The 24,004-nt window shown below is 38.1% G+C and overlaps 1 protein-coding gene across 17 annotated transcripts in view; it reads left to right on the top strand.

Moving 5' to 3' along the window:
- ATP8B4 (ATPase phospholipid transporting 8B4 (putative)) overlaps positions 1-24,004 on the top strand; it is a 259,446-nt gene that overhangs the window by 63,255 nt on the left and 172,187 nt on the right. For 9 of the 17 annotated variants that reach the window (XM_049611656.1, XM_049611662.1, XM_049611663.1 and 6 more), the window contains 3 exons: positions 13,443-13,556; positions 16,430-16,528; positions 20,396-20,457. The exons of 1 other annotated variant lie outside the window; for it this stretch is intronic. In XM_049611656.1, the coding sequence (XP_049467613.1) occupies positions 13,443-13,556; positions 16,430-16,528; positions 20,396-20,457 (275 nt within the window). 7 more of the 17 variants (XM_049611665.1, XM_049611659.1, XM_049611660.1 and 4 more) reach the window with 7 other exon arrangements.

Genomic DNA, 24,004 nt, shown 5'->3' with positions numbered 1-24,004 from the left:
GGGGGGGGGGGGGGGGGGGGGGGGGGGGAGGGTGCGTAATGGGTATTGAGCACCTGTTGGGATGAGCACTGGGTGTTGTATGGAAACCAATTTGAAAATAAATTTCATATTAAAAAAAAAAAGTAAAGTGTATGAAAAAGCTCCATTTTTTTCTCCAATGATTTTTTTTTTCATTCAATGTATTTTTCTTGAAGGATTGAAGGAGAAGTCCAGAAGAATATCTTCAGCTCAGTCAAAAGGACGCTTTGTCTTTATAGTCTAAGTCCTGGTGTAAGGCATTTATCTGTGGTGATGTAGCTGCATGGTCTGCTGGTGAAATCAAGTATCTCTGAAGGTTCATAATCTATAGTGCACAAATGGGACTGTTTTGGATTTGTACTAATGTAAATTGTTTACATAGCCTTTTGAAAAAAATGCATGCAACCTATCTTATATCTCAGAAATTTGTCTTTATCAATATTCTGAGAGGTTATTTAATACTTTGCTTCTTGAAGTGTGTTCCACAGACCTCAGACCAGGAGCTTATTAGATATGCAGAACCTCCCTGCCCCCCAACAAACTATTGAGTCAGAATCTGTATTTTAACCAAATTCCCAAAGGATTCATATACACATTTGCATTTCAGAAGGACTAGACCAATCCTCTATTTTTTGTCTTAGGAGTGCCCTAAAGATTTTGAAAAAAGCAAACAGGTGAGGAGGGAAAAGACATTTAATTATGAAGCATAATGCTAATGCTTTAAATGTGTTTTCTTAATCTTCATAACTCTGCATGGTAGGTATTATTACCCATATTTTATAGATGGGAACACTGAAGATTGGAGGGACTAGGAAATAATGTTCTAAGGTTACTTAGTTGGTAAAACGTTTCAGTTCGCAGAATCCAAGCCCTCACTTTTTCCTAATAGTCAATTATTTCTTAAGGCAATTGGCATTCACCAAGTACTTATTAACTGGATTAATATTCTTTATGGCAAATATGACTTAGATTTTTTGGGAAAGTGTCTTCAAGAAGCTCTTGAGGCTTTCCTGAAATAAGGCTTGCAAGGAGAGTCATCTTAATCGATAAATTTTAAATTGGAGGTTTGATTTATTTTCTTCCATGTGTAACTCCTTTCTTTAAGGCACATCTGCCTCCTTAACTGTATCCCTTCCCTTTTCCGTTCCCTCCTCCCTTCCTTGTTCTCTGCCTCCTCTTTCTCCTTTGCAATAGCTCCTGTCAAAATAGCTGCCTCTGTCATGAGTAAGAAGGCACACAATGAAAAGTATTTGATATCATGATTTTGCTACAGAAACCGGGCATTTTTCAATAGCATTTTCAGGGAAACAGTGGGGCTTGTTCATAAATGCAAAACCCAGTTTGAATTCACAGTGTGGATGGTGTACAATGTTGGTGATACAGGCTGTGAGAAGTCCCTTCCTCAAGATTATGCTAATGGTACGTGAAGTGCTTTCAGGAGCAGCTATTTATGGATGGACTATCTCATTCCTTCTACTTTCCAGCTTCCCTCCCCATATCTGACTTCCCATCTCTACCTAGTTGCCTGGCACTTTGCTATTTCCAAGATATTTCCTATCAGGAAGGAGATCTTCTTCACATTGAAGAATTAGAAATTAATGTGTCTTCCCTTGGGTATCAAGTCAAAATGGAAGGCAACAGCCAGAGAACATATTTGACACAAAGAGTTGGCCTATAATACATGGTCATATAATAGGTGTGTACAGTTTTTTGGTAGAGGGGTTCTCTGAATCATTACTATAGTTGACCCCTTATTTGTTCATTTATTTATATATTTATTTAACAACCATAGTTATTAAAAATTAAAAGTATTATTTGTTTCTATAATTTATTTTTTATAATTCACCTCCAAGTTAGTTAGCATTTGGTGCAACAATAATCTCAGGAGTAGATTGCTTAAGCCCTTACCCATTTAGCCCATCCCCCCTCCCACAACCCCTCCAGCAACCCTCAGTTCTCCATATTTAAGAGTCTCTTATGTTTTGTCCCCCTCCCTGTTCTTATATTATTTTTGCTTCCCTTCCCTTATGTTCATCTGTTTTGTATTTTAAAGTCCTCATATGAGTGAAGTAATATGATATTTGTCTTTCTCTGACTACTAATTTCGCTTAGCCTAACACCCTCTAGTTCTACCCACATAGTTGCAATGGCAACATTTCATTCTTTTTGATTGCCGAGTAATACTCCATTGTGTGTATGTGTGTGTGGGGTGTACACACACACCACATCTTCTTTATCCATTCATCCATTGATGGGACACTTGGGTTCTTTCCATACTTTTGCTATTGTTGATAGTGCTGCTATAAACATTGGGGTGCATGTGTCCCTTCGAAACAGCATACCTGTATCCCTTGGATAAATACCTAGTAGTGCAATTGTTGGGTCATAGAGTAGTTCTATTTTTAATTTTTGGAGGAACCTCCATACTGTTCTCAAGAGTTGCTGTGCCAGTTTGCTTTCCCACCAGCAGTGCAAAAGAGATCCTCTTTCTTTGCATCCTTGCCAGCATCTGTTGTTGCCTGAATTGTTCATGTTAGCCGTTCTGACAGGTGTGAGGTGGTATCTCATTGTGGTTTTGATTTGTATTTCCCTGATGATGAGTGATGTTGAGCATTTTTTCATGTGTCGGTTGGCCATCTGGATGTCTTCCTTGGAGAAGTGTCTATTCATGTCTTTTGCCCATTTCTTCACTGGATGATTTGTTTTTTGGGTATTGAGTTTGATAAGTTCTTTATGGATTTTGGATACTATCCCTTTATGTGATATGTCACTTGCAAATATCTTCTCCCATCCCGTTGGTTCCCTTTTAGTTTTGCTGATTGTTTCCTGCATTGTGCAGAAGCTTTATATTTTGATGAGGTCCCAATAGTTCATTTTTAAAAATTAAAAGTATTATTAAAAGCTAAATTATAAAGGGCAACGATTACTGAGGAACTGCTGTGTGCCTGGCATGGGGGTGAGAACCATAGAAGTCAACAAGACTCAGTAGTATTTTTCCTCAAGGAGCTCACAGTCCAGTTGGGGCTCTTCTTCAGGTCTGGGATCAGTTAATTTCCTAGGAGCCCAGGGAGGGGGTGCTGTGGGCCATGACTGGCTTGGCCTAAGCAGGTGTTTTTAGCCTTCCTGAGTGTCAATTTCCTTACTGAGGATATAGGCAAAATCCCCCTGGAAAGGACTATTGTGGGAAGAGAATGTCTAAAATGGTTTGGCATCCTTTGTTGTTATAAATAAGATAATAACCATTTGGGAAAACCAGTTTCTCATAAAATCCTCAGGCCACATGTCAGACCCCTAGGTTTCCCCTCCTCCACACTCTTCAAATCCTTTGTCTTATTTATATCACCACAGGTGACCCTCGTGGAGGGACACAGAGCACAGGCTTCTCTTCCCATGAAATGCCTCCTGATACTATTCTGCCAAATGCAACAATCTCTCTGGCTTTTTTCTCCCCCAAACTGATACACTTGCATAGGAGTCAGGATGAACTTTGTTTTTGAACCCTTACCCCAGATGGAGTGAATCAGGAGGAGGAATGTATCAGAGGAATGCACTGGGGAAAAGGAATGAGAAGGAAGTAGAATGAGATGGTGGAGAAGGTGTAGGTGATGCAACCAGGAGCTCCTCATTCACTCACTTGCTCACTCACTCACTCACTCATTCATTCCTTTATTCAGGAAACAGGGGAGAGGATCTGGTCTGCTTTGGCCACTCACTGTTATTCCTAGCTGGCCTCACTAGGATGGGGTGGATCATTAACTATTAAATAAACAAATCCCCACTATAACTCACCCTGGATCCTAATACTTAGAATTGTTCCTGTGAGAAGCAGCTCAGCAACTTAGACCATCTGTCTTAGTGAGTTTTGATTGGAGACTCACATTTGAAGCCACTGTGTATTTTCTCTGCCCACATCATGGTAGCTCTTGCTCTGCTAGGCACTCACATGAGCTTCTTATTGAATCTCTGTGTCAGATCCTGCAGAAGACAACTGCCTATGTTTATGTATGTCTCTAGGGAGCCCGGTTTCCAGTTCCCTGAAGCAAATTTAGTCTTTGTTTAACTCAGACCATTCTAAGTGAAACTTCCAAATTTGGTGAAAATTCACTAAACTCTTTGTAGATGATGTCATCACAAAAAATAAAAGATCAACACTTCAATTTATTTATAAATTACTATTGTTGTTACTGTGTTTTAATGACAGAAGATGCTTTTGAAGCCTCTTTCTTTTTCCCATTCCATGTAGAGAATTTTCTTTTCCTGTGTCCCAACCAGTTCTTGATCCTTCCCTTTCAAAACCTCTACTCTCAATTAAAAACTATTCAACAAACAAAAATCACAAAGGCAGGTGATGTGGTTTTTCTAAACTTAGATTTATTGCACAGCACCCTGAAGAGGGTGGGAATTCAGAGATGCACTTACTTACTTATTTGATCCCCAGGGGTTCAGGAGAAGATTGCATGGTGTTATTTGTGTAGCAACCTAGTGTAAGAGGTAGAGTCCTAGAAAGGATTAGACTACTTGTAGTGTGTTATTAAAACCCCTCAGCCCTTTGGGAAATTCATTATGGGTGTCTCCTCATTAACTGGACTTTTCCATTGTGCTTTTGTTATTATAAATGCTGAGGTCTTGCCTGAAATTTGGCCTAGTTCCCAGATGGCATAGCAGTGTGAACATGGTCTAATTTTTAGTCCTCATAAACAAAGCAGCTCATATAGACTACATTGTCCAAAGACACTCTGGTGGTTCAGGAAATGGACCTGAGCAAACCAGCTTCATTTCAATGCAAATAAATGCCCACTCTGGTCCTCCAAGGCCTCTACAGCCCTAGAATGAGATGGGCAAATAGGTCAAAGCTGAGGACCTACTCCCTGTAGATGTTAGGTCTATACGGAGGAGGCACAGAAGAGCTTTGGTAAGCAGAAATAGGCAAACAAATCATTAGGGATGCCCAGTGAATGTCCCACTGAAATACAACTTTTGATTTCTTTCCTCTTGTGTATGGCTTCCTTTTGTTTTATATCTTAGCTCTCTGGAGAAGGCATATACTAGGTCTCTCTCTGTCTCTATATAATTTTAATAGTATTTTTGCTTTTTTTCAGATGTCACAAAAGAAAAGTTTTATTTGGACCTAGTTAAAAGCCTTTATATGTTCTATGCATCTAAACACCCTGGAGGAAAAAAAAATTAGTGTGATTAAATTAATCTCAGAGGGAAATTTAATTTGTTCCCCTGGTAATTGTCCAAAATTAGTTCTTTGTAGACAAATTACTATTCATAGGCCATTTACTAGTTCTACAACAGTCTTGCAGAAGCTGGAACACTACATTAAATTCTGAGGGTAGAAAAGAAAACAAGGCTTATGATACTGCCAGGAAGATTTGCTCTGGGGGGAGACTGAGGCCTGAAAGCTTGCCTAGCCACTGTCTATGTTTGTGAAGTCTAGAGGGGAAATGGAGGTCCCTAGACAAGCCTGATGATGCTGTCCCTGAGTTGAAGGGACTGAGAGTAACTGCTCTAGGTGGTTGAATTCATGTGCACCTTACACTGTCTCAGTTTTGAGAGGTTCTTTTCTTTACCAAAGAATATTTAGGAAGGTTAGTGGATTTATTAATCAAGAGGGAGTCCAGATATTGCTTGTTTCTGACTAATTTCCTAGGAAAAACATACCATTTGGGAGAACACATGACTCTACAAAAGAGCTTTTATGGGCAGCCCTTGTAATTGCTCTAGGCCTCAGTTTCTTCTTCTGTAAAATGGTGCTGAAGTCACAACAGCTCATTAAATTTTTTGGAGATTATCTGAGATGATGTATGTACAGTGCTTGGCACAGTGCTTAGCCTGTGCAGGGAGACACTACATGTTAGCTGGTGTCATTGCATGAAACAGACATCATTACACACAAAGTCATACTTTCTTCATTTTGCATCCACTTCTTGGTGACACATGGGCCACACTCATTTTCCCTGATTATAACAGTGTTTAGTCTAGTCTAACAGTTTTCAAACTTTTTGAGCATGTTCCCTACTTATAAAAATAAGACCGTCCTGTGCCTATTGATAGATGAATGGATAAAGATGATGAAATACTAGTCAGCCTTCAAAAAGAATGAGGTCTTGCCATTTGCAACAACATGGATGGACCTAGAGGGTATTATTATATTAAGTCAGATAAGTCAGAGGAAGACAAATAAAACTTAGATGTGGAATGTAAAAAACAAAACAAATGAACAAACAAAAACCAGCACCAGACTTCTAAATACAGAGAACAAGCTGGTGGTTGCCAGATGGGAGGGTAATGGTAGGATGGTGGAAATAGGTAAAGAGGATTAAGAAGTACAAACTTTAAGTTATAAAATAAGTAAGTTGCAGAGATACAGCATTTGGGAATATAGGTAAGAATACTGGAATAACGTTGTATGATTACACTTATTCATGGCGAACATTGAGTAATGTATGGGATTGTCAAATCACTATGTTGTACACCTGAGACTAATTTAACATTGTGTGTCAACTATACTTTATTAAAAAAAAGTAGATCCAAATATGTTGCCCAGATCAAATACCTAGTTAGAAAAAAAGAAAACCTTCCCAATATACGTATATTTACCTTGTGTTTGTATGTATAGATCCATATATACTTACATTACATATATATATACAGACATATATATACACATTACATTATATATATATATAAATGTAAGTATGTATGTTCGTGTATATAAAGAGTTAAGACAATCTGTACATTAAACATTAATAACCGCAACTTTAAATTTCTTTGTTAAAACATACACAGAAGTTACTATTTTTTTTAATAGCCTGAAGGACTGTTGGGTGTCCCTTGGAGGACAGATGCCACAGTGGTCTCATCAGATAGGATAATCCTGAAGTTGCCTTAACCTGAAATGTCAAATGTGCAGGCTTCCTAAGGGAGTCTTGGTAGGCAAGGTGTTCCTGTATTGTTACTCACTTCATAGCATTGATCATTTTCTTTAACTGTCATCAGTGTACAAGTTTGTCTGTGTATTCCTGCCTCTCTTCCCATGACTAGAATACAAACTTCCTCCGGGAAGGCTGGGACTTTGTCTATTCATATCTGCAGTCCTGGCTCAATGACAGTGCCTGTCACATGAAAGGCCCTTAGTCGTATGAATGAAGGAATGCTGGGGACAATGTGCCCTCCCCACCAATGCCTTATTCCTATTGGGGATCCCAGGCTCAGAAGAACGTTATGAAGATGGTGGTGGTGGTGATGACAGTGCGGTTTATTGATGGCCGTCTGTAAGGCCTCGTCTGTGGCTTGACCCGCAGTCAGCAGTGTTCACAGAGGAGCACTATCATCTTGCCCTGCCTCCCAACCTTGAGGGCTATACACTCCTCACTGGGCACCGTTTGACTAACACTGAGGAGTTGTGGTTCTGCCTGGGGTCGGTGAGGCGCCACACACCCAATCTCCAGGCTTATGTGCCCCGTGTGTGAGTTCTTTTGGGACCTTTGCATAACCAAGGGTGTGTCACATATTTCCTGAGTGGTGCAAATGTCTTTAGGCCACTTCCTTTTTTATGCAAGTGTCCTGTGCACACCATCACATTTTGGGTTTTATTTTATGGTTTAGAGATAATTTCTCTTTAAGAGTCAGGACTATTTCTCCTTCTGAAGTGAATATTGTACCATCTTTCTCTGCCTCCTCTTATGGCAAGAATGTTAGGCTCTTTCCCCCCCTCAAGCTCCCTGACTGTTACTTTTTACAGCTGTCACGACATAACAATGTTTCATCAAATGTGGGAAGATCTGAGAGGGCTGAAACTGTGGTGCTCATTGCGAAAGCTCCTGGGGTTTGGCCTGTGGGATCACAGACGCAGGCAACGTCCTGGGACAACCACCAGATGCGTTTTGGCTTGGCCTTCTGTGACTCATTCCTTAAGGCAAATATAGAGATGAAAGTACACTATTATATAAAAATGTAAACTGATCTTGTATATATTATTAATGTTCTTAACTGGTATTTGGTTGATTGGGCGTAAAAGAGAAATTGAGTCAAAGTGACTTAGATAATAAAATAAGTGAATAGATAAAAAACCGAGAAGTCCTGAAATAGGGCAAGCTGGCCTCAGGAGAGGCTTGGTCTAGTTTCTTTCTCTGCATTTCTTGGCCCTGAATCTTCAGTGTAGATTTTATTTCTGGCAGCCTCCCCACTCAGGGTCCCAAGATGCTGTCAGTGATTCTTAGGGCTCTTTGCTTCCAGGTTGGAATTCAGTAGGAAAGAGAAAGCCAACAATTCTAGCAAATTCCCAGAATTGACATGGTTCACGTGCTAATCCCTGAACTCAAGATTGTAATTAGGAAGATGGGCCATGTATTTGGTTTTAGCTATTCTGGGTTTGACCCTGGAGTTATCGATGAGAATTGAATCTATCCTGACCACAAGACTAAGAAATTTGCAGCACTGTTAGCTCAGGGGAAGGGAAAAATAGTCAAATGTCTGTTACACCTAGCATTAAAATAAGACTGGATTTGTAGCACTAAGTTTGTTTTTTGATATTTGATTTTTATGGCTGATGTGTCCCACATTCCCCAAATATTAGGCTTAGTTTCCATTTCTGGTTGTGGTGTCCATAAGTGTTTCTGGCTTTCTGCCTTTTGGGCATATGGTGACTTGTTCTGATCAATGAGTTTGAGCCTTTGGGATGAAGCATAAATTTATAGGTAAGAAACCCTTCAGAGCATTCTCTTTCCCTCTGGAACTGTAATTGCAAGTGTCTGAGATGGTGGCTGGTCCATTGTGAGTAACTATGATGAAACGGTCTCCCTGCTGGCTCATGTTGAATAAGTAGCACGAGCAAGAAATAAACCTTTATTATTTTAAGCCATGAAGACTCTGGAGTTGTTTGTTACTATGGCATTGAATTTCCTAAAATCATTTGGATTATTTGGGGACCCTTCACAGAAATCTTATATTTGTCTAATTCTTTCAAAGTAAAACTCAAAAATGCTTTCACATCTATGATCTCATTTAATCTCCACAATAGTCCTATAAATATGTAGGTGAGAAATATTATTAGCTCCATATTTCCAGTGGAAGAATTTAAGTAAACTCCCCAAATGCTCTGTTTACTAATTTAGCAGTGTTTGTTATTTTCTATTTGCTTTGTTTTCTTAAGCAATACGATTACACAATAAAATCTCATTATAAAAAATAATGCCTCTCATTTTGCTAATATTGAGTTTGATGTTCCACCTCTGAAGAATTTATCATTTTTACTTTACTTTTTCCTGTACCAAATAGTTAATGTGAAAATGTAAAGGACTTTGGCCAATGCTGCTTCTGTCAGAAAGCTAAACAAAAAGAGTGGTTATTTATACTATTTACTTGCATTGAACTTTGTCAGGGACCAAGAGAATCACTCTTGAGGGGGTCTGAAAGAGAACACGGGAAACTGTAATCATACATCAGGCAATAGATAACCAGAGCTCCTACAGCAGGGGTTGACTCAAGAGGAAAAGGTAGATATACAGTGTTATTTTCCTTGGTAAGAAAGTGGCAGCAGACCAGAAATTCAGAGTGGAGGCGAGAGCAGGGGATGATTGATCTGAAAGCAGAAGAGAGATCTGCTTTGCCCTGAATTGGGGAAGTACACTGCTGAGGAGTGGGCTCTGGAAGCAGAGTCCCTGGGTTCAAATCCTGGTTCCATCACTTATCTGTTATGTAACCTTGCTTATACATATTACTTAATCTCTCCAAGCCTGGGATTCCTCTTCTATAGAGTAAAGATAATAGTACCTATTGCATAAAGGTATTGTGAAGATAAAATAAGCTGTAAAATTTAAAGTTTTCAGAATAGCATGCATAGGAAGAGCTTGATAAATACCAGCTGCTCTTTTATATTATTATTATTATTCATTGTCAACCTTTTTGTCACCCTCTGTTTTAAGCCACCCATCATCTCTCACCTGGACTAATTAAAAAACCTTCTCATGGTCTTCTCTCATCTATTCTTGTGTCATTTCCAACTTGTTCTCCACTCTAGCTACTGTGATATTTTAAAATTAGAAGTTCTTCAGGTTACTCCTTTGTTTAAAGCCATTCAGTAGTTCCCTCTTCACTTAAAATTTTAGTCTTTATGATAAACACCAAATTCTTAGTATGTCTTTCAGGGAACTTCTCTCTCTAGCCTCAGTTTGTGCTGACCCCTTTACTACAGCCTCATAGTCCCCTTTTTAGACCCCCAAGTGAGCCATCTTTTGCTTACTTTAGGGCCTTTGTGTTAATATATTTTAGAGGAGCGATGTTTTTTTCCCCCCTCATCCTGATGTTGTCTTCCTGGTGGAGGGATCTCTACTGTGGCAACACTTTTCTCTCCACCCCTTTACTCTATGGTGGAGTTACTTATTCAATGTGTCAATCTTGCAGGGATCTCTGGGCCTTCCCAGCTCAGCTCTGTCCTCTTCCTCTTGGAAGCAAGCTTCCTATAGAGAACTGGTGTTCTCTGATATTCCTCTAGGGGTAGAACCTTTCCCACTACATGGGAGGCCTCCTGTGGTCCAGGATTGCCTATGACATCTTGGGGTCAGTTAACTAGCCCACCTGGTTAACAAACTAAGTTTGTTAACAAACTAACTTTGTTAAACCACTAAGTTTCTAAGTGGTCCGTGGTAGAAAAGGAAAGTGCTAAGAGGATAGAAGTAAAGATCTTCTGTGCTATATAATGGCATGAATTGTAGTAAAATTTGACTGTAAGCCAATAGGTTGATCAGTGAAGTGACTGAATATTTAAGGTCTTATCAATACCTACATCCTTGGACAAGCAGTAGAAATAGAACCACTTTTTCCCTTTTGATTGAAAAAGAAAGGTAAATGTGTCCAGAGATCCTCCAGGAGGGGGAGCACTCGTTCTTTGTTCCCAATCATAGCTGTGAGGGTTTGCATCATCTGTGACTAAGTCACAACAGAGCCAGAAGAACAACACAATCATTGCTATATGTCAAGTTAAACAAATAGAAGAAAATCGTCACAGTCCCCATTTGGCATTATCACTTTATCCCACACAATTGTCTTTTTACCTATGTGGAATTCAGTTTTGTAGAAGATTTTCTTTATAATTCCTGTCATGGTTTTGAGCTTCCCAGCAGATGTTCCATCTGTCCTTTTACAAGATACAGACTTAACCTCATTTTAGTTTCAACTTAGAAGGAAATATAAAACAGTTAAGTATATGTGATTTTTTTTTTATTAACTGCTTTTTCTCCTTAGCTTTCCTCCTCCCTATTCTTTTCTCCAAGTCCCTTCCTCAGAAACCTGTTACGTGATTAGCAGCTCTCACAGCCTTTCTTCCAGCCCACACCTTGAGTTGATAGCTCACTGCAAAATAGTCATCATCAGCTTACAGAAGAGTTTGCAGGACATGACTGTGCATCAGACCAACTAAGCTGGGAATTCTCCGCTTGGCACCTCTCTTACTCTCCCACAGCTTCTTGCACAGAGCTAGACACACTGATTGCTGGTAAATTTGAAAAATGGCTATTTAACAGGGGACCATATTTTCTTTAAACAGGTAGCAGCGATTACTAGGAGCCAGTGTAGTTTGACTTAAAACCAGTCACACAGGCTGAGTTTTAAAATACAAGTGGCTGAAAAAGCTTATTTTTTTAATTAAAAATGTTTTTCTGTGTCTGTGGGTTTTTTTTTGTTTTTTGGGGGGAGTCTTTAGTTTTGTCCTTTATAATGTGTTAGTCTAGGGGCATCTGGGTGGCTCAGTCAGTTGAGCTTCCGACTTTGGCTCAGGTCATGATCTCATGGTTCGTGGGTTCGAGCCCCGTGTTGGACTCTGTGCTGACAGGTCAGAGCCTGGAGCCTGCTTCCGATTCTGTGTCTCCTCCTCTCTTTGCCCTTTCCATGCTCATTTTCTGTCTCTCTCTGTCTCTTAATAATAAATAAATGTTAAAAAAATTATAGTGTATTAGTCCATACAGCTTTGGAAGAATAGCTAAAAATTGAAATTGTTTTAATTCTTTTTAATGTTTATTTATTTTTGAGAGAGAGATGGAGACAGACTGTAAAGTGGGGGAGGAGCAGAGAGAGAGAGAGAGGGAGACGCAGAATCCAAAGCAGGCCTTAGTCTCTAAGCTGTCAGCACAGAGCCCAATGTGGGGTTTGAACTCACGAAGAGCAAGATCATGACCTGAGCAAAGTTGGCTGCTTAACTGACTGAGCCACCCAGGTGCCCCTGAAATTTTTTGATGACACAAAGCTAGGAGGAATATTTAATACTTCGATAGTATATTTAAAATTATTTTTTTCATTAGATTAGTATAATAGGAATATATCAAAGATGTCAATATTTGAGAAAATCAATGGTAAATGTTTAGGAAGGGAGTATCTGATTTCATAGTGATTTATGAAGAAGTGATCTACATATTTTAGTTCATCAAAACTCAATGAATAAACAGTGAGCTACAACTGCCAAAATGCTGATGAAATTTTAAGGCATGTTAATACGATATTCCAGAACACAGAACATCAAAGTTTCTACTGTACTTGGATTGGTTGTGTTTGGTTTTGGGCGACATGTTTTAAAAGAGATGCAGAGAGGCTGGGATAGATCTAGAAGAAACTGATCAGGAAGAGATGCCGATAAAATAAGTCATGGAATGGCTGAGGGGTTTGAGAATGTTTGGATTAGAGTAAAGATGATTTGGGGAATCCTAGGAGTGGTCTTCAAATATTTGAAGGTTTCCAACATTTAAAGGGCTTAGACTTTGTCTGGGGGAACTGGGGGATGGAATTTGGCACATGGTAAAAAGTTACGGAGAGGCAGATTTGGGTTTCTCATAATAAAGACCTTTCTATCAATTCCAGTTCTGAAATAGAAAGAGGCTGCTTTGTGAGGTGGTCAGTTTTCCATCACAGAAGACTTTTAAAGACCTGACTAGGATTCCCCTTGTCAGAATTATCTAAAGAATGGGAAGGTGGACCAGATGATCTCTAGTTTATTCAGACTTCACGGCTCTAAGTACAAGCTCAGTGTTGCATACAGTAGGTGCTCAAGCAATATTTGCCAAATGAATGAATACATAAGAGTAAAAAATTTCAGAGGCAGACTCATACTTGATACATTTTTAAGTCATGGTTTATTTTATGGCATTGGACAGTAATTTCAACTATATCAGGAGAGTGTCATTTTGGGAAAAATGAACACCTTGGGCCACCTAGAACTTAAAATTTTCTCGGTGATTGGTTTATGTGTCTCATTCTGGCATAATTCATGTTCATCCTTGGGCCACATAGAACTTAAAATTTTCTTGGTGATTGGTTTATGTGTCTCATTCTGGCATAATTCATGTTCATCCTTGTAAGTTTTAGAGCTATTTCTGATAAATGAGCAATGCCTTGCCCCTATCTAACATGATGCTATTTTTTTTTTCCAGGATAATTGTATCCACACATCCAAGTACAACATTCTTACCTTTTTGCCAATTAATTTATTTGAACAGTTCCAAAGAGTGGCAAATGCCTATTTCCTTTTCCTTCTGATTTTACAGGTAATGTTTAGGTTGTATTTCTTAATCATCAGTTTGTTAGAAGTATTCATATAATTTGAAAAAGTTAATTCACTTAGCTAAATGTTCATGATTAGGTAAAACCCTTCTTATCAGATTTTGAATGTTATTATTGCTGTTTCTCTTTACAAATGTGGGAGGGTCAGGAATGGGTAAAAACTAGTACATTCATCATTTTAAACACTGAGGTCATTTTAGAATGCAGCCTTGCACTTTATTTGAACCACACCAGAGCCTAATAATTACTGTTCATAGCCTTCCTCCTTTCTTTATCTCCCTCTTGTGTTGACAGTATGGGTGTTATCAGAGTTGAGGCAGTCTAGCTGAGTAGTAGTCAGTGGAAGCTAACTGGGAAAATTTCATTTGCATCTAAGAACAATAACCTATTTGTGTGTGTGTGTGTGTAAAATATGTTATATCTTGTCTCACTGTAGAGTGACTATTTTTTGCAATTTTGAGAGGTTAATTGGTAGTTAATAAACTTTCTTTTTCCTCTCAGCTGACTAAAACTTGGGCTTAAAGAAAATTTTAGCTTTTACTGATATTTTAGCAAAGAAAAGAAGGCATAAATCAAACAATACACATACATATAAACAGTTCATGATAGCCAGTTATTTACCTAGTATTTATTTTAGAGTAATTTAATCAGACCAAAGTGGTACATTCAGAATGTGTTAATTTTAGGAGGTAAAAAGATGGGTTAGATGTGTGCAGTCAAGATTAATAACTTTGAGTACTATTTTTACTTAATTGAATAACTATATTAAGGACCTTTGGCTGTTAAGTGGCAGAAACCTAAATTCGTTTAAGCAAAATAGGAATATATTTAGGAATATTTCTCATTTTGTGTACGACTGGATTCATGGGCAGACTATTTCAATAGGATGTGACTGTTCTTAAAAAAAATTTTTTTAATGTTTATTTAACTTTGAGAAAGAGATTGAAAGAACCCGAGCATACAAGTTGGGGAGTAGAGAGAGAGGGAGACACAAAATCCAAAGCAGGTTCCAGGTTCTGGGCTGTCAGCACAGAACCCAATGCAGGCTCCAAGTCACAAACTGAGAGATCATGACCTGAGCCTGAGGTCAGCTGCTTAACTGACTGAGCCACCCAGGTGCCCCAAGATGGGACTTTTCTTTCCTCCATGTTGGCTTTACTTTCAGGCAGGCCCTCTCTACCAGGTGGTCTCTGAAAGCTTTAGACCTTTATTCTCCTGGCTCCAGCTCCAACGTGAAAGAGAGATAGGGAGACAGAGAGAGAAAGAGAATGAATCATTTTTTTTTGGTTGTTTCAGCAAATCTTGGGATTAGCTCTCACTGGACTATGCTGAGTTACATCGCTATCCATAAATAAATCATGGTGGCTTAAGAATTTGTAGCAATGGTTGACTTGCTCTAGATCACATGCCAAAATGTGGAGCCAGAATGGAATGAGTCTGCCAACATTGTATGGACTGAAAGTGGAAGAGGGGGAGTGAGATAGTTCCCTAAGGTGTACTTGAGAAGAACTGAATGCTGAATAGGTACAACAAAACAAAACAACAATAAAAACTCCAGAGTGAATGTATACCTTACAGTTTACTGAAAAGACTTTGGAATCCAAGATTTCTTTTGTTGCCCCCTATGAATTTGCTTTTGGTTTCTTTATATAACTCTTTACATCATTCCAGACTTTTGAGCTCATTGCTCTAATGGCTTTCTTATGTATAGTCAAAGGCTCTTGCTCACAGAATTTTATGTCTGGAAGGAGCCTTTGGGATGATTTAGTCCAGCCTTCTTTCTTTTTTTTTTTTTTTTTTTTTTTTGATCAAGAAATGAGACCCAGAAAGGTTAAGTGATGTGTAAAGCTTTTACAATGAGTCAGTGATAGAATTAGGACTACAATCTAGCTTTTCTGCCACTCAGGCTGATGTTTTTATTGGTATCACAGAGGCTTTTGAGTTTTTTTTTTCCTTTTTAAAAAATTTTATGTGGAAGCTATTGTATAAAATTGATTTAATTTAGAGCTGTTTTTGTTAGGGCCTGATCTCCATACACTGACCATATCCACTCTTTTCCTATCTTATGACTCTTAAGCACTTCCATACTGAACCCCATTTGAAAACTCTCTTTCTAAGAGAGTCATGTGAACTGTCACTATGTCTCTGTCATGTGGGTAGCTTTGGAAGTATAGGTACAAGGCTTTGGAGGCCAATAGATGAAAGTTCAAATTTTAGCAGTGTATGTTCTTGGCCCAGTTGGGTGACCTCTCAGATACTTATTTATAAGATGGGAAAATGATACTTAGGACTGCTGCATTTCCTGACTCTAGGGAATTATTCACAATGTATTCTATGTTGTGCCCTGGAGGTGCTATTTACATGGAATGCAAATTATGTGGGTATGTGCAAAACAACTCTGGTACATAATCTAACTCAATGAACTTTTCTGAATGTCAAATGACATAATTTATGAAAAGTACTTGCTTGGTGCAGGGTAGATGGCTCAAAGAATCTCTTTTGGAATTGGTGAGAAGTTAGTAAAAACTTGTTAAAAGTTGAGATGAGAAGCTGAGAATAGAGAAGTGACATTTGTCATACTGGGGAAAGATCATTATCTGAAGGATTTCAAGAAGCTTACTTCTCAACTTGCTATAAAAATTTTATTTTTTGTCAAGTAGTCTGAAAATTCCTTCAGTGATACTTCCGTGTGTCTTATAAGTTAATGAAAGTACTTAAATTATTGAAAGTTATTCTACATTTGTACAAATAACTGAGTATAATCTTACTACTTTCTGTGTGTCAGATATAATGACAAAATTTGGAAGATGTATTTTCTAACTTAAAAGCCCTAAACTATTTGAAATGTTTGTTTCAGCTGATTCCAGAAATCTCTTCCTTGACCTGGTTTACCACCATGGTGCCTTTGGTCCTGGTGATAACTATGACAGCTGTCAAAGATGCCACAGATGACTATGTGAGTATTTACTTTTGAGCATTCTTGAGTTATCAATTTCAATTGTGACCTCCCAGAAATAAAAAAAATAGAGATCTATTTGAAATTTTTGAATGGAGCTCTTCTGCTTAATATTACATAAAACTCTTTTGCTGTTTGTTCAGTGACTAATACAGATGTCATAGAACCAGAGCCTGTTTAAGTTGAAAGCAAGAGGACTTGAAAAATTAGACTTACTCCCTCATTTTACAGATGAGGAAACCAAGGTTTCTAAAGAACCAGTGATATGTTAATGATCAGACAGGCAATTAATGGTAAGATCAGAATTACAACACAAACCTCCTTCTACCCAGTGAAGTATTATTTATCTTATATGTCTTTCTCTAAGTTTTGAGAATTGGTAGATATTTGGTGCTCTCACATCCTCTGCTCATTATACCAGGAGTTGCAAAGTCAAATCACTTCAAAAGTCAGGCAACTAATGTAAATAGTGAAATATAAAGCAGTAGAGACTTTTGAAGTCTGCATAAGCCAAGGGAGGTCATTCAAATTCAAAGATTTAAAAACAGTCTCAAGGAAGCCAAATGTTCTACATTTAGAGAAGTTATATTCTCACCCTCGGTGATTGTATGTGCGCTAGCCTTAATAACTGTCTATATGCCAATGACTTACGTATTTTTATTCCTAGTCTAGGCCTCTCCTGTGAACTCATACCCATATTTCCTGTTGTCTATTTTTAACTTATATATGTCTTTAAAGTGAGTGTCTTGTAGATAGCATATAGTTAGGTAATGATTTTTTATGCAGTCTGAAAATCTCTTAATTGGAATGTTTAACCCATTTATATTTAATGTGATTAGACTTAAATCTATTATCTTGCTACTGTTTTCTGTATGCCTCATTGATTCTTTGTTCCATTTTTCCTCTTTTAGATTATTTTTGTGATTTCTTCTTATCTTTATTATTAGCTTTATAGGCCTATATGGTGGTTGTTCTAGGGTTTAACTTATAGTCTACCTGGGGCAGTGTGGCTTTTGAACCCTTATTCATACCACTCTGTGCTAAGGGGTGTGTCTTTGTATACCATGTATCTGTAGGATATATAAGATATGACTCTTTTTTTTTTTAAGAATTATTTATTTGTTTTTGAGAGAGAGAGAGAAAGGGCATGAGCAGGGGAGGGGCAGAGAGAGGGAGAGAGAGAGAATCCCAAGTAGGTTCTGCATGGGCTTAATTGACTGAGCCACCCAGGCAACCCTGATTCTCTTCATTTTTAGTGAAGTGCCTCATGTATTTCATGGTTAGCATTGTGACTGTAACCTTTGAGGCAGGATTTTTAACTAACACACAGGACCTGTTCATACTAATGAATCATGTCACTTAAAAGTGGTCAGCTTGGAATTTATTCATTCCTATAAGGTTGCCATTGTTCAAAGTACTTTGAAGCTCATTGTAAAGAATTGTCTTCATGGCCAGTGTACAAGGTACAGAAGAAAGCCAATCTCATGATTTTGGGTTCACCCAGCTTTGGAAACAAATGCTATCTCTCAAGCCCCTAAAAAATGTATTCACCCTACCTGCTTTCTAAGAGAAGCTTTTATATATTTCCAAACATAAAGCATCCCTTCAGGTCTTTAAATAGCTCCATCTTCAAAGAATAGAGGACATTCTGAAGAATGGACTGTAATCTCCAAGAAATTCTAGGAGAGGAAATTTTAACCATGATTTGAGTAATGGCAACTTTGGAGTAAATGTATGTCTTCTCCACAATAGCTGATCTTTCTGGGAAATAATATTTATTTATATGCTTAAGTGTCTACATATTGGGGTAAATGTCTTATTCATTATAGTCACATTTCATAGAAGAATAAAATGGTAGAGTAGAAAGAACATGGGCTTTAAAGAAAGACTCCTTACCCTGTTACTTACTGTAACTGTAACTTACTGTTCTAACAGTATGAAATGAGGGAAACCACTTCTCTGGACCCTTCCTTGTCTGTATAATGTTGTTAATGATACCAGAACTGTTGGAAGGACAATATGAGATGCTATGTATAAAGCATGTGGCACAGAGCCTGTCTTGCAGTGGGGATACAATCAGTGCTAGTACTCTGCTCCCTTCCTGTCCTGGGCAATTCCCCTTTAAGCCTTTCTACTACCATTTCTAGTCCTACCAGACTCCATTTGTTCCAATACCAAGACTTCTTGGCAAAACCTGAGCTGAAGTGAGAGTGACTTATTTTAAGGCCCAGGGAATAGGCTCCTCAGCTTGCAGGGGGGTGAACTGTTTGGCCCTTTTCTGTGATTCCCAACTAGTCAATTTTGGGGATTGTTTTCAGGTTTGATACAGATGTGACTAAATTCTAAGTCTCCTTTTGTCTTTATTGCAGTTAATGCTTGAATATGCTTTTATTTTTGTGATGATATGTGTGGGTCCAATAACCAGATATATTTATCAGTCAGGGTCTTGACAGAAAAGAGACGTCACCCTGAAATGAGAAAGATTGGAGAAAGATTAATAATGAAGGCACTATTTACAAAAGGGCAAAAGAAAAGTGGTCAAAGAAAAGCACATAGTGTAGCAATATGGATGGCAATACTACTTCTTGGTCTGAAGGGGCAATGGGAGGAAGCAATTACCTGTATCTGAGGGCTGCTCATGGCACCTGGGGCTCTCTGTAACTCAGCTTGAATGAGGCCAGGCAGAAAAATACCCCCATTTCACTCTCCTCTGGCTACTCTGATCTTCTGCCACCTTTGGCCAAACCCAACCAGGAGCCAGAGGGTAAGGATCTTATGGGTCAGCTTCCCATGACAGAGGGCAGAGTGGAGAAGGATGGGGTGTGAACACAGAGGAGCAAACAGAATATCCAGCACCCACATCAAATGATATACTCAGAAAAAATAATATTTCTGCTGGTGAGAAATTTGCATGCCAATGATGGGTTGATTTAATTTACTCTTCTATTGATTTTGTAAATTTTTTCATGTTAACAAATGTTAAATATCTTGTTTTTCCTGATAATATACATTAACTTACACCTGGAAATCAGTGTAATTGCATGCACTGGGCATGGCAGAATAGATTGGGATGGGTTTGGGAAAGATATTGAAAAAGAGAAGGGATGGTTGGAGCATTTTATATGTTGTGATATTGGTACAATGTTTTGAATTTTTTAAATGAAAACACTAATCTTGATGATAGTCTTATCTGAATGACTGCTAATTTATGAGTTTAGTAGAGGGTTCATAATATTTGGACTCTTCTAAGCAATGTAAGATGTTTACATTACTAGAATATACAATAAGAAATAGTATCACTTGGGCATAAAAAACAAATCCATACCAAATGTTGTTCAGTATTGTATTTTGAGTTTTGTTTTAAAGGCTCAGTATTTCATAATATTACTGTTAGCAATTAGAATTTCTGGAGAATAAGAATACATGTTATTACAAGTAATTTCTTGGCTTCAAGGAAATCCATAAAACAGAATGACTGATGTTCCAATAAAGTATTGAGCACATATGTAAGAAAAATGGAAGCCTCTATTCCTTATTGAGGACTTCAAAATGTATAGTTTTCTAGAACCATGTGGCAGAGTAAAGGGAATACTGTCTTCTTAGAAGCACCTAAAAATGTGTGGGAATTAGAAGAGCATGTGGCTACACTTGTTGCATTGGTAGCATCCAGAGTAAGGGTTAGTGAGAAGGGTATTGATTAAGATTTAGAACACATGGAGCTGGGTTCATGGTAAGTATAAACTGGCTAATTTTGGATCGATGGTGAAATTGTCCAAACAGATGAACTCAAAAGTATTTTCAGTGTTCCTATTTGTGCTGACAAAGCATGATTTAATATATTTTTTTCACAAACATTTTGACTTTCAGTTTCGCCATAAGAGTGATAATCAAGTGAATAATCGGCTATCTGAAGTGCTCATCGACAGCAAGTAAGAAAGACATTTTTGGGTTATTTTTAAGATTTTGGGGACCATAAAATGATCTTGACAATTGGTGGTTTTCTCTTTTAATTAAGTATATGTTACTTTTCCCTTTCAATTTGTTAAAAACTGCAGTGTAAGTCCATTTTATCTATATGGCTTATTTAAATGTTCAGCTGGTGCTTGTGCTACCTACTCAACATCAAATCCCTATGGAGTTTGTTTTGTGGACACAGGCAAATCATTATCACTTTTCATCTCTGGATCTAATACTGCTTAGACTTGACACTTCTGTAATGTCTTGTATGTCATAGACGTTTTATAAGGATTTGAATTATTTAATTTGGTAATTTCTGGGGAATATTGCTAGAAAGACTTTGACTCATTACTGTATTAAATGGATCTTGGATTTACTTGATAGTTAAATTTAGAATGGAATATTCACCATAACAGATTTTTTATTCCTCTTAAATTGATAAATACTTATGGGAATGGTTCTTGGATTTGAAATGCTTTAAAACATGTATTTACACACTAATAACAGCAAAAACACCTCCATAAAACTTAGCAAAATTTCAAGCCTTCATTGCATGGTTTCTTACTCTTTGTCCCTTTTTTTGCTAATAATAACATGTGACAAAGGAAACTGGCTATGATATACTTCGTTCTGGTGGTCAGTCACATCTGCCAGTGCTTTTGAATCATTTGGATACTGTGAGGACAGTTTTTTTTTAAAGGAATATCATAAAATGAAGTAATCATGTGAGATGGGAAATTCCAAGAAATGATAGAGATACCAAGAGGGACTAGGTATAATCTAGACAATAATTGGTAGGATTGAAGTAATTAATCTCCATAACTAAATTATTGACTGATCACTAATAACATAATGAATACATATAGTTTTTTCTGTATTTGCTTGTTTTAGAAAATAGTGTTAATGTACAATGAAGGAAAAGGATCTTAATATAAAATTATAGTGGTTAGAGACAGAGCCTCTGAAGGGGTGATTCTGGTGGGACACAGATAAGCCATAAAGATGCCTGGAACCATGTGGTTCATTTCCAATGTTAGCAGGTTTTGGATTGTTGCCACTGGAGCATGGTGTTTAAAAGCATGAGTTTTGCACTCTGAGAGACATTAAATATGAGTTTAGTACTGACCCTAAACAATTCTGTGGTCTACAACAAATTCTTAAGAGGTGGTGAATCTTTTTTTTTTTTAATATATGAAATTTATTGTCAAGAGGTGGTGAATCTTTGTAAGCTAATGCAATACGTGGCTTTGAGCCACTGTTGCATATCTTGACTTTCTCAAGCCTTACAGTTCTGACTGGATATTAGATCTGACAATATGATATAACTAATTCCCCAAGGAACATTTGATAACAAATCTTACTCCTTTGAAGTATCACCTCATATAAAGTATGTTTAAAATGTACAATTACATAATGAATTTGAAATAATGGCCCTAGCATATCTTTAATGTCCCCCCAAATTACCAGTTAAATCTTGTGGCAGTACCTTGGGGCATTAATTAGAGGCCAAGGGATTTATCTAGGAACTTAGATATTCAGAAACTCGATGATTATATGTCTCCCACACATGCTATCTATCATTATCATTATTGTTAGAAGTAGTATTAGTGTTACTTTCTTGTGGTTTCATTTAGCTTTCTGTTGATTCCTCATGAAGTAACATCTCTTTGTAGTTCAATGTGGTGTGATGTTTTAGTATGTATTGTTGCTGATCATGTAAAATTGACAGGAGAAGCATATATCATTGAGTATGGAGTGTTCCTTAAGATTCAGTAAAAAATCAGGCCAGATTTGCCATTTAGAAGATGGCTCTTTACTGTGAAATCCTCTAGGGCAGGGGTCATCTCTTGATCACATCTGTGTCCCTTGAACTTAGCACAATGTATATTGAATTTTCAAACTGAGCGGTAACAAGTATTCTTGCTGAGAGAGCAATATGCTAGAGTAGCTTGATCTATCTAATGTTGCTCAGTTGCATCACTGGCCAATTCCAGTGGCTGGGGTGGTGGTCTTTGTACAATATGCTCACGCTACAGAAACTGGCTTTCCATTTTTTGGATTTTGAAAAGTTGGAAAGATCAAATGGGCTCAGATCTGAGACAGTCAAGCTTCAACTCCTCCCTTGAAGCTGGTGATTGTAGAGGATACTGTTGGGGCTCTGCACAGACCCTCACTATCTTCTGTACTCATCCCCAGCTTCAATTTGCATTGCTTGTAAGCACTTGCACCTGCTGTTTTCTTCCAGAGCACTGCCCTTGAACTGCTGGAGTCAGTGACTGGTGGGTGAAGGAGTGTGAAAGAGCAGCACCCCTGCCTCAATTAGACAAGCTCTGAGGTTAATTTGTACTCTCAACCACTCCTTTAGATCAGACAGAGGATGGGACTTGGCATGCAGTCACACCCTGTGTAGTTTTTTTCCCTTTCCCTGTGTTGTGTCTCATGTCCCTTACCAGTTTCTCCTGGAAGTACTTTCCTAATGAGACACTTGCATGTGAATCCTTATCTCAGGATCTGCTTCCAGGGAACCTGATGTGAGACAGTAGTTAATGCATACTAGATCCCATTGCAATGTTAATGGAAAATGTTAAGAAAGTGCTTTTGGGTCTATTCTTGGCACCTGTGGGTTGTGATCCAGTAATAAAGTAAGATGCCTGGAGGGGATCAGGGGAGTACAAGTGTTGCTGGAGGTGAGTGTCAGAGTGGGGTGTATGCCAGGTCCATGTGGCTACCTTTGTGTGCTGCTGGCAGAAGGTCTGGAACTACTGTACCATTTGCTGATGGCATGTATGAATACCAATAGCTATCTTCGTGTTTCTCCAGAGAAGGTTTCAAGCAGTGCTAAAATCTTTAACCAGTGTAGAAGCAACTGGGCAGGTGAGGGGCAATGATAGGTCTTGGACTTGTGGTCTTTGCACTAGGGCAGGAGCCATCATTGGCTTGTCTTGGAAAGAGGGGAGGCATGGTTAGCCTCAGGCTGGAGATTTTTAAGGGGAAGGAGGTGGGAAGAAAGCACTAGTCAGGAAACCTGGATTCATGTGTGAGTTTGAGCAATTAATTTTCCTTCTGGGCTTCTTTCTGCTGTGCTCAGAAGTGAGGAAGTTGGGCAGGTACATTCAGATTCGATATGTATTTATTGAGCAACTACCCTGTGTGAGCTCCAGTGCTTCCAAGTTTAACTTGCATAAAAAAACCCAAAGTGTGGGTAACAGTGCTCCATTTTAGAGATGAAGTGATTAGCCCTGAGAGGGAGTGACTTGTCCAGGGACCCATGGCAAGTGAGAGCCTAAATTAGTAGCCTGAAATCTACTCATTCATGAAGAGGTATGTAAGTGTGGACTTTGTGGTATGATCCTGTCTTCACTATTTATTTTGTATTTGAAGGGCTTTGTATACAATTACAGGAATATAACATAGTTACATAATATATATGTAGTTTATCTGTATGTAATATACATTTGTATTATATACATTACTCCTCTAACATTGTTAGGATTGTGTGAGCTATAATGCTAAGCACTG

The sequence above is a fragment of the Panthera uncia genome (genome assembly GCF_023721935.1).
Source record: "Panthera uncia isolate 11264 chromosome B3 unlocalized genomic scaffold, Puncia_PCG_1.0 HiC_scaffold_1, whole genome shotgun sequence".
Taxonomy (NCBI): domain Eukaryota; kingdom Metazoa; phylum Chordata; class Mammalia; order Carnivora; family Felidae; genus Panthera; species Panthera uncia.
Note: the sequence above shows the minus strand (reverse complement) of the source record. Positions and strands in the feature narration are given on the sequence as shown.